The sequence below is a fragment of the Narcine bancroftii genome, chromosome 2, assembly GCF_036971445.1.
Source record: "Narcine bancroftii isolate sNarBan1 chromosome 2, sNarBan1.hap1, whole genome shotgun sequence".
In the NCBI taxonomy this organism is placed as follows: domain Eukaryota; kingdom Metazoa; phylum Chordata; class Chondrichthyes; order Torpediniformes; family Narcinidae; genus Narcine; species Narcine bancroftii.
In genome coordinates, this window is record NC_091470.1 from 311985485 (window position 1) to 311996964 (window position 11480).

General features: G+C 36.3%; 1 protein-coding gene and 1 long non-coding RNA gene across 9 annotated transcripts in view; one reads left to right on the plus strand and one right to left on the minus strand.

Moving 5' to 3' along the window:
• The window catches only part of adcy8 (adenylate cyclase 8 (brain)), a 102944-nt gene extending 98252 nt beyond the window's left edge, over positions 1-4692 (plus strand). Inside the window, exon 18 of the mRNA XM_069921665.1 lies at positions 4205-4692. Coding sequence (XP_069777766.1) covers positions 4205-4692 — 488 coding nt within the window. The remainder of the gene's footprint in view (positions 1-4204) is intronic.
• LOC138755523 (uncharacterized) overlaps positions 1-11480 on the minus strand; it is a 143406-nt gene that overhangs the window by 129211 nt on the left and 2715 nt on the right. For 6 of the 8 annotated variants that reach the window (XR_011352360.1, XR_011352359.1, XR_011352365.1 and 3 more), the window contains exons 2-3: positions 4348-4542; positions 2277-2393 (exon numbers count right to left, since the gene is read on the minus strand). This is a non-coding gene — a long non-coding RNA (uncharacterized lncRNA). Of the gene's footprint in view, positions 1-2276; positions 2394-4180; positions 4266-4347; positions 4543-11480 lie in introns of all 8 variants that reach the window. The other 2 variants (XR_011352364.1, XR_011352363.1) reach the window with 2 other exon arrangements.

Sequence of the window (11480 nt, forward strand, 5' to 3'; positions counted from 1 at the left end):
AAATAAATGTGACTTTTTTATATGGGGAGAAAAATGAAAATACCCAGATGCAAAGGGACTTGGGAGTTCATGTACAAAAAAGTAAACTTGTATGTTGAGTCGCTGGTGAAGAAGGCAAATGCAAGGCTGGCATTCACTTCAAGGGGAATAGAATATAAGAGGCTTAATAAGGCACTGGTGATACCTCACGGAGTATTGTGAGCAGTTTTGGGCTCTTCGTTTAAGAAAGGATCTGCTGACATTGGAAAGTGTTCACAGGAACTTCACAAGGATGATACCAGGAATAAAAGGGTTATCAAATGAGGAGCATTTGAGAGCTTGCTGGAAGTTAGGAGAATGAGGAGAGATCTCAATGAAACATTTTGAATGTTGAAAGGCGTGGACAGATTAGATGTAGAAAGGTTGCTTCTCATCATGGGAGAGTTTAGGTCAAGAGGGCATTTTAAGGAATAGATTTCTGTACATTTAGAAAGTCAGCAGGCAATCGAAAATTGTCAGCATGGCTTTGTGTTAGGTAAATCCTCCTTGAATCTAATTTTACTGAGTTTTTTGAGAAGATGCGTAAAATGGTTGATGAAAGCAGGCCAGTAGCCATTATTTAGTAAGCTAGGTGACAAGACTCCAGGTCGGTTGGTCTTGAAGATTGAGGCATGTGTTCCAAAATGAGCTAGCTAATAGGATTGAAAATTGGCATGATGATAGGGTAGTCCTGCAGTATTAATTGGAAGTATGTGACCAATGGTGATGGGACCTTAGTAGCTTGTGATACATGTTAACAATTTGCATATGAATGGCAGAAAAAATGAGTGGTGTTATGTCTATCAAGATACGTTATCTACGTTTTCAGCAGAATATCAATCAAATGGAATGTTGCGTAGAATCTGGCAGATGGAATTTAATCCCAAAAGGTAAAAGGTGATAGATTTTAGGAAGTTAAATAGGGCATATACAGCAAATTATAGGGTACTAAGGAATGTTGAAGAACAAAGTTTCGACCATAATTTCATGAAACTAGCAACACTTAGAGAGTGAAGAAAGCATATGGAAAGTTTACCTTAACTGATTGAGGCAAAGAACCATAATAGTTGGGATGTTATGTTGCCACTTTACAAAATGCTGGTTGACCATATGTAGTAATGTGCTCATTTCTGGTTGTTACTTCACAGGAAATATGTGATAGCACTGGAGAAAATGCAGAGGAGATTCAGCAGGATTAATTTAAAGGGAGAGTTGGATAGGCTGCACTTGTTTTCCCTGGAATGAAGGCTGAGTCTTGACCTAATATAGGTATATAAAATAATGAGAGGAAGAAATGGGGTAGATAGACAGAATCTTTCTTTCCATGGTAGGACTATCAACAACAAGAGGGGATAGGCATATGGAAGAAGTTTCAAAATGGATTTGAGGGGAAGTCTTTCACACAGAGATGAGGTGCTGGAATCAGATACAAGCACATTTTTAAGGGGTATTAGGACAGGTGTTCAAATAGGCAATACATAGAAGGATATGTAACTGATGTGGGCAAATTGATTTTGTATTGATGAGCAAAAAAATCAGCATGAGCATAATGCACCAAAGGGCCTGGTTCCAAGGTGTGCACTTTATGACAGATTTTATAACCAGGTGTGCTTTGAATCAAGCTATTCCAGGACAGATAAAGTGCTGGCATTTACTCAACAATGTGAAAAGTTACTTAAATATGTCTTGTTCACAGAAAAGTGTAGGGTGATCCAATCTAGTTTATAATCAGTCTGCTCTCTCTCATCAGCAAAGTGATGGACAATGCTATCAAGCAGCAGTTACATACTGATAGACTGCTCACCCACATTCTGTTTGGGTTTTGTGAGGACCACTCAGCTACAGTTTTCCTCTAAACAAAGATCAAAGAACTGAATTCCAGAGATGTGAAAGAAATTGCTTTAGATCTTCTTCTGGCTATCCATCTGTATGATGATGGTGGTTCCTTTCAGTCAGTTTGTGGGGCTTGATAGGATACCCCACTCCTCAGAAAGGAACAGCATGAATGGATTTAGGTGAGTAGGGATTGTACAGGTCCAGACCCACCCTCTCAACATCCCCTGCCAGATTCAGCAGCATGGTGAGGTCCAAGAAGTTCTGTTGCAGTGAATAGCCAGACCAAGCTTGCCCTTTCTGCACTTCATGGCACATTAATTTTGATATTAATGCTATATTTGATAGAGTTTGCTGCTAAAGAGTCTGCAAATACTGATGTCAATGAGTATCAAAGGAAAATACTTCATGAGGTGGATTCTTACCTCATAATACAGAAGATGGTTGTGAATAGTTTTTAATTCTAGTGCCAGATCATCAATGAAAAAGTTCCTCAGGTTCCTTTGGGTTAATCATCTTCAGCTGCTTTATTGATGACCCTCCTATTATAAGGCAACCGTACATTTAATTAGATGGTTGAAAAATACAAAATTATTTTTGTCAAGTGCTGAATAACCACTATTAGTATTTCATTAATGATCATAATAATAGCTCTTAAGAGAGGTTGAACTATCTTGGAGTGTTTTCTCTGGAGAGGCTGGTGGACAATCTCATATAATTATATAAGATTACAAGAGGCATAGATTAGGTAGATAGTCCTTTCAAAGGGTAGAAATGTCAAATACTAGAATGCATGAACTTGTTGAGAGGGGGAAAGATTAAAAAGAGGGATTGTAGAAGCAGATACAAAAACATTTCATAGGCATTTGGACAGACACAGGAACAATCAGGAAATAGAGGGAAAGAGTCTATGTGCAGACAGATGAAATTAATTGAGCTTGCCATCATGATTGGTGCAATTATGGTGGGCTCAGGAGCCTATTCCTGCTGTATTCACTGACCATTTCTCTCCTTAGAGGCTGCATCCCTCCAATTTCTCTTTGTTCACTTAAGATTTTAGCATCTGCAGTTCTTATCTTTCTCTATGTTCTGTTTAACCATGCCTTTAAGATCATGTACCACTTCTTATCTATCAATTAGTTTTTACAGAAAGCTGAATTTAGACATGTAACTTCAACTGGTATTTCTTCCTCTGTCCAAAATTAAAATTATTCTGATAAATAGCTCATTTTAGTTCACAAATATTTGAAGTAAATATTTATGTCCTTCAGTCCATTATTAAACACCTTAACGACTGTAGCATCTTTCCATGACCCATTTAGCCCCACACAAGTAGCATACATAAACACGTCAGTGTAATAATTTTACAAATGTAATACAGCATTTTAAAATCATTTCCTCACATTTAATTATCGTCTCCATGTTCTCCCAGTTATAAAGTATTACACAGTGACTCATACTGGCAGGTAGTGTGTATTGTATAAAATATCTATGATTCTTGATTTTTTTTAAAATTGGGCCACAGCATTAAAAGGATTCAGCTGTAATTACTGGATTATTTTCCAAGATCATATTACATTAAGTTTTAGATATATTGTCTTTGCATGCTCCAAGATAAATATAATATAACTGAAGTAATTTATCAGGAGCTTTAGAGCAGATTCAATCATTAATTCTCAGTAAACTGATAGTATTTTATGTTCCTCATTTTTGAATTCATCATGATTGGTGCAATTATGGTGGGCTCAGGGGCCTATTCATTTTTTTTATATGGTACTACACTTGGGTATTTTTTGCTATGTTAGGGGCAATATATAATTGGAAATTGTTGCTCTTGTGTTTTGTTCATAGTGCAGACAAGTCTGCCAGTCTTTTGCTCATACCTTGACAAAGAGCTCAGGCCTGAAACGTGGGTTATCCTTTACTTCCTATCGATGCTGTGTGACCTGCTGAGTGAAAATCTGGTCTCTGCCAACATTTAATCTAGAACAGTAATTAGAGGCTTAAAAAAAAATCAAACCTAGTCTCTACTTATGATCAGTGCTCAATCTTTGCTAGAAAACATATGAATGGGACAAAGTCAAAGCCAGATCAAGCTCAGTTGTAACATGTTAAATCTGTTCTTTTGAACAAATCTGCCTAATTCTTTTCTTGTGATGTCAAAACATTACTATTTAAGATGTACTCTAAATCTTATGGGTTTAGTTCATAATAAAATATATTTTTAGAAAATAAAATATATGCAACGTGAGTAATTAATAATTAGGTTGTCATGACATCAATTGTCACTTCTGGAGGATTTAATGCATTGAAGTAGTGAGTAATTTACCTAATAATGCACTTCTACTTCCAGGTATTAGCCATGGATCAGTCGTTGCAGGGGTTATTGGCGCCAAGAAACCTCAATATGATATCTGGGGTAAAACTGTAAATTTAGCAAGCCGTATGGACAGCACAGGCATTAGTGGCAAAATTCAAGTGCCTGAAGATACATACCTTATCCTGAAGGACAAAGGATTTGCCTTTGAATACAGGGGTGAAATATATGTCAAAGGGATAAGTGAACAAGAAGGAAAGATTAAAACCTATTTTCTTCTGGGAAGAGTGCAGCCAAATCCACTTATCATGCAACCAAGGAAGCTAACCAGTCAATACTCGTTGGCTGTTGTTGTCCTCGGACTTGTACAGTCACTAAACAGACAAAAACAAAAACAAATTCTGAATGAAAACAACAACTCCGGCATAATTAAGGGACACTACAACAGAAGGACATTACTTACTTCCAATATACCTGAGACAGTGACACAAGCGGAAGGCTCAGAAAAAACTGAAATGCCATGATAATATTTTCATTGTGTTGAAATTTTGTATTTCTTTTATATATACATACACATATAAATATATATATATAAATATAAATAAAAAGGTTTACTTTTTTAAAATTGGTCTAGTGTTTTGAAATGTGCATCATTTTCATTGAGAAATTAACATTTAAGTTCAATATTAATCCACATAATTCCAGATAAGTTAATGTATTTACTCATGTTATTACAAAAACTGTTTTTCATTAGTTCACTAAAAATTAAAAATAGTGTAACATTTAATGAAACAAAATAAAAATGAGTTGTTATAATCTGCTTTTTTTAAAGATTGAAGGAATCAGAATTGATATATTGCCCTCCATAATATTTGGGACAACATTATTTGTCTCTGTGCTCCACGGTTTTACATTTGTAATTAGCAATTCACATGTAATTAAAATGCACATTCTAAATTTTATTCAAGGTTAATTTTGGTTTGACCATGTAGAAATTACAGCACTTTTTATACATAGTTCTCCCATTTCAAGGCACTGTAATATTTGGGACATTTGGCTTTACAGGTCTTTGTGATTACTCAGGTTTGTTTAATTACTTCATGGGTGCAGGTATAAGAGATCCAGGCTTGCTTCTAAGCTTTTGAACACCTTTGGAGTCTGTAATTGCCATATTTTTTTACAAGGACCATACTTGCGGCAATGAAAGTCAAAGAAGTCACTATGAAGCTGAAGAAACAAGAATAAAACCGAAAGAGTCACCACCCAAATCTTAGGATTACCAAAATCAACTGCTTGGAACATCATTAAGAAGACTCAGTGTACTGGTGAGCTCAGTAATCACAAAAGGGCCAGAATGGCCAAGGTAGATCTCCACTGCTGATGACAGAAATATTCTCATCTCAACGAAGAGAAATTCCAAAATGCCCTGAAACAAGCAAGAACTGAAGATGGCTGTAGTAGAGGCCTGGCAAAGCATCACCAGAGAAGATACTCAGTAGCGGGTTACATCTGTGAGTCACAGACTTCAAGCAATCAATACATACATGATATGCAACAAAGTACTAACTACGACTACTTTTAATATACATACCATGGTTATGTCTCAAATGCTATGATACCCTGAAATGAGGTATAAAAAGTGCTGTAATTTCTACATGGTCAAAGCAAAATGTACGCCAATATCGCTAAAAAATCTGGAATGTGCACTTTAATCACATGTGAATTGTTTGATTACAAATTTAAAACTGTGGAGCACAAGCACTGTATAAAGGGAAAAATATTTTCTTTATCCCAAATGTCATTGAGAGCACTGTATGTAGGATTGAAAAGTGAATTGCGAAATTCACAAAGACCCTGTTTTGTTACTCTGACAGGTGTAAAAGGTCGTGCCATTAGATACAAGGGTAGCAAGGAATGACCCCTAATGTTCGGTGCAAAAATGATTCTTGAAACAACATTAGAAAAGAAGGTTACTTATAGGTTAGAACATGTTACAGTATTTGAAAATTAGCTTAGTACCTGGAGATGCTAAAAATGCAATAATTTGCAAAGCAATGAGAAAAGAGAAGCAAAACTAAACTCTGAGTTATTTCAAAAACTCACAATGGTCCAAGAGGCTGATCAGTATTAACAGTACAGCTTCAGGCAATTGTCCTAATTTTATCATCACTGCCTTCACACGCATCACTCTCCCAGCTAAGAGAATAATGAATAATGAAAAGCAATAACTGCAGAAGGAGGCATATTCTTTATGCAAGGTAGATGGAAACCATTTTGGGATCCATCCAGACACTCAAGCAGAAGATTGTCAGTAAAGTCTCCGCAAAGATTAATATCAAATGAATGCAACTTAAAATTCCTCATATCTTTGGGAAATCTACAATGCAGATAAAAACCTATGCACTCTGCCAGCACCAGCAGGTAAAAAGATGTGAATGATATGTTCTGTCTTTGAGATTGGCATTTGAATGATCTCCATAATGTATTAGTGAACAGTAAACTGTGAGACTGGCAGAGATTTTGATCAGCAAGATAGAATGTTCCTCATGTTTAGAAGTTTAGTGTGTCCAATGATCCTTCCCTTAAGGCAAAATAGATGAGGAAATTACAGGAGGTCACAGATCTCACAAAAATGCATTTTGATGTTTTGCCCATTAAGTAACTTGAATCTGGGGCAACAAAGATGGTGAGTAAGTAAAGCTGACATTTTTCAACCCCAAAAGGATAAAAATCACACTGGAGATGAATTTGGACCTCACACTGTAATTAACATCATCCAGTAATGTTCCAGCTGCAATGTGATGAATATTCCTCTTTTAGTATTGGTTGATGGTAAAATTAATAAAAGATTTGAAGGACATTTGTGCAAGTGAAGAGGTGGTAGAGGTTCAGGAAAGTAAGGAGAGGGATACAGTATTAAGAATAATTGCTAACTGCAATTCTATTTATTTATATATATAAAAGAATTTCAGGAATCATTCATTCATTCTTAATGAAGGGCTTAGGCCTGATATGCTGGTTACACTTTACTTCCTATGGATTCAGTGTGTTTGCTGAGTTTCTCCAGCATATTTATATATTGCTGATAAACCATTTTCTGTTCCTTCCCTGCAGCCCTGAAGTTTACTTCTTTTCAGGTAGTTCTGCAATCCCCTATGCTTGCTATAGAGTACTTTCAAACCATTCATTCCAAATCACAACTGTGTTGTTTTTGTTTTTTATTGACAATCACTTTAAAAAAAAATTATTTCAACTGTTCAATTACCAATCTTACTGTAGTTTGAGTTAATATCTCATTTTTTCCATCTTCCAAATTTTTCATAAATTTAAAGGCTTTGCCACCTCTCTGCTCTTCGGAACCACAACTTTTCCATTTTTCTACTGTGTGGATTGTGGTCATTGCTTGTTGCCGTCATACTAAATAACTTTGCAACCTTTGTAAACCTTGATCTTCCCCCTGAAGTGAGTTGCCAAGAATTGTTTTTAAAAGGTTTGTATAGTTCCTTTCTTTTGTATTTCTCCATTAATAAACTCAAGATATCAACGTGCATTTTCACAACTTCCTCAATTTATTGCATCATCTTCTAATGTTCATGTAAACACATTCCCAGATCTGAGCTTTTGGACTTCAAGATCTTAATCATTGAATTCACAATGTATCTGATCATCACATTTCCTTATGGTGAAATTCATCTAAAATGCAGATGTCCATTTCAACAACCTGGATATTTAGAAGCCTATTACTATCCCACTCTTGTTATCTATAATCCCACATATCATAGATTCTGCAGATCGTGTTCATCCATATCAATTCAAATCTTTGGCTGTTAACATGGAGTGCCCTCTATAATGTTTGGGACAAAGTCACTTTTTTTTTCTTCATTTGGCCCTGTGCTCCAGTTTTAAATTTGTAACCAAACAAATGAAATAAACATACCTGAGTACTCACAACACCTGGGAAGCCAAATGTCCCAAACATTATGGTGCCATGAAATGAGGGAAATATGTACAAAAAGTTCTGTAATTTCTACATGGTCAAACTAAAAGATATACAAATAACCTCAAATAAAATCTGGAATGTGCACTTTAATCACATGTGAATTGTTTGATAACAAATTTAAAACTGTGGAGCACAAGGGCAAATAAAGGAAATAAGTGTCTTTGTCCCAAACATAATGGAGGCCACTATATATATCAAAAAAATATATTATTTGTTTTTGTTCACATTTTTCATCTTTCCTACTCCATTAATCCTATTTCTGGACTAGGTGACTTTTCTACTTTAATAACTGTTGATTTTTTATAAATATTCTCCAATTTCAATACTGCTTTCACTTTAACTATTTTATGTTTTAAAGCTCAGACACTATACACTCTGCCACTACAAGATTGCCTTTCAAAGTTCAAATTTATTGTCAAGAGTACATAAAACCCTGAGATTCTTTTTCCTGTGGGTGAGGCAGAATTACCACTTATTCATAGTACAAAAAACTGTACTCAAGAAGATGTGTATACATGTAAATAAATGTAAACAAGGTGACTGTGCAATATAAAGAGAGAAAAAAAATCAATAAAGTGCAAAAGTAAGAGTCCTTAAACTCAATCAGAGAGTTTGAGAGTCTGATGATGGAGGGGCAGTAGCTGTTCCTGAACCTGGTGGTGCGAGTTTCGCAGCACCTATACCTATTTCATGATGGCAGCAGTGAGAACAGAGCATGTGCTGGGTGGTGTGGATCCTTAATGATTGATGCTCATCACTGACAGCAGTATTCTCAATGGTAGGGAGGATTTTGCCTGTGATGTCCTGGGCTTTATCCACTACCTTTTGCAGAGCTTTCCACTCAGGGGTATTGGTATCCCCATACCAGATCATGATGCTACCCATCAGCACACTTTCCACCACACATCTGTAGAAATTTGCCAGGTTGGTGAAGTCATACCAAAACTTTGCAAACTTCTGAGGAAGTAGAGGCGCTGACATGCTTTCTTCATGATGCTATTAGCATGCTGGATCCAGGAAAGATCCTCTGAGATAGTGAATCCCAAGAACTTGTATTTACTCACTTAAATGCAGATCCCCTATCAACCCCAATCTTCTTTTGCTATTTATGTGTTTAAAAATAATTACATGTAACCCAAATGACCCCTTAACATGATTATGTTTTTAAGCATGCTATGGGCCCAGAGGACCCCAAAACCCAGCAGCAATAGAACTTCAACAAGACAAATGATTACTTAAACAAAAGTCATTTTTAATTTTGTTTAAGCATAAAAACAGGATCAAATTTTAACTAATTCTAAGCACATGTGTATCTCTTGTGTATAAGTTCAGAAAAGTTCTTCAATTCACTTTTCACTCCTCCAAGTTCACCGGTATCAGGGAATTCTTATACTATGCACAGAATTTAACATTTATGAATTTTCACCAACCTCTGGAGCTTAAAGGTAATTGGTTACCACTCAGGAAGGTTCTTGTTGGTTTCAGAGAGATTCGTTGCTCATTGGACACACACACAAACTGATTTATTCCGATTAGCCACTTAAGTGTCTTGCCAAAGAAACTTGCCCCATCAGGGTTTTCCAAATGATAACCTCTTCTTCTGTAGGTCACTACAGCATTCCTTTTGTTTCCCTTATTTCAGGTGAAATACTCTAGCCAGTCATTTCCTCTTGTATGGGCCACAAGGATATTCAACAGGCTGAACTCGGAACTCACAACCCATCTTCAAAATGGAGTTTCAACATGCTGCCAGCTTTCCATGACTGAAGAAACCAGTTCTTTCTCTCTCTCTCTCTCTCTCTCTCTCTGCTTGCAAAACCACATGACCTTGTATGAACAGCAACTGCAACCAGACAGTTAGAGGCACTGGACCCAAACTTCTGAGTCCATTCATCTGTTACTTTCAAAACAATAATCCATTTATATCTGCTTTTGAAATTCTTTAGCAAAGCAGCCTCCTTGTTTGATTGTTTTTGCAAATGCTCTTGGTGCGTGAATGACTCACTTTCCGCAAAACTCTTGCATTTTAAATGAGATCTGTTTTGTGAAGTGTTTGTTTGTTTGTGATCTACACTACTCCCACAATCTATCTCCTTCAAAAACATATCTATAGACAATATAAAATATGATATAATCCATTACAAGCCTTTTATTATTACTCAACACTTAGCTTAACACCTCTACAACTGTCCCAAACCCAATCTAGACACTACAATACCTGATGTGATGAAATATGGAAAATCAAATAGGGAAAGGTCATATTCAGTAAATAATAGTGTGCTAGGGAATGTTGGTGTACCAATGTTGGTGAAACCTGAAAGGCATAGGATGATCTTGCTTTTAGACCAATGGTTCTCAACCTTTTACTTTCCATTCACATACCACTTTAAGTATTCCCTATTCCATAAGTGTTCTGTGATTAGTAAGAGATTGCTTAAGGTGGTATGTGGGTGGAAAAAAAGTTTTGAGAACCACTATTTTAACCATATCTAACTGACTCATTATATGCACGATTTCATAATTCCAAAGGAAATAGGCCAATGACAATTTTACTCAAGCAAAATATTTCAGTAACAATTAGGTCTCGAGGAGTGATTCTCAACATTCCCTTCCCACTCACATACCACCTTAAGAAATCCCTGACTAATCACAGAGCACCGATGGCATAGGGATTACTCAAAGTGGTACACGAGTGGAAAGATAAAGGTTGAGTGAACCACTGTGTTAGGGCATAGTATATAAAAGTTGAGGCATAATGTTACAACTTCGGAAACATTAGTTCAACCACACATGGAATACTATGTGCTGTTCTGGTCACAAAACTGGAAAGATTGCAAAGAAATATACAAGAATGTTGGTTGGATGGAAGTCTTTGGTTATAAGGAGAGAAAAGATAGGCTGTTTGTTTTTCCTTGCAGCAAAAGCCTAGGGGTACCTGATAGAGGCATGTCAAATTATAAGAGTTGTAGATAGTGTGTAGGTAACTAGAATCTTTTCCCCAAAGACATAACTTCATGGGAAGGGGAAGGAGTTTTAAAAAGGATTTGAAAGTAAAGTTTCTTTTACGAGGAGTGGTTGATATTTGCAACATCCTTCCAGCAAGGTGATAAGAATCACTTTCAGAGACAGGCACTTAAATAAGCAAGTCATACAAAGGATTAATACAGAGGGACAAAACAATTGACATCAACATAATGGGTCAAGGGGCCCACTTTTGTGCTTAACCATTCTATAATAATAGAGCACCCATTCACAACCTTTTTTTAATTGGCTATGCCCCCCCCCCCCCCACCCCCTTAGGTCTCTGTTCAA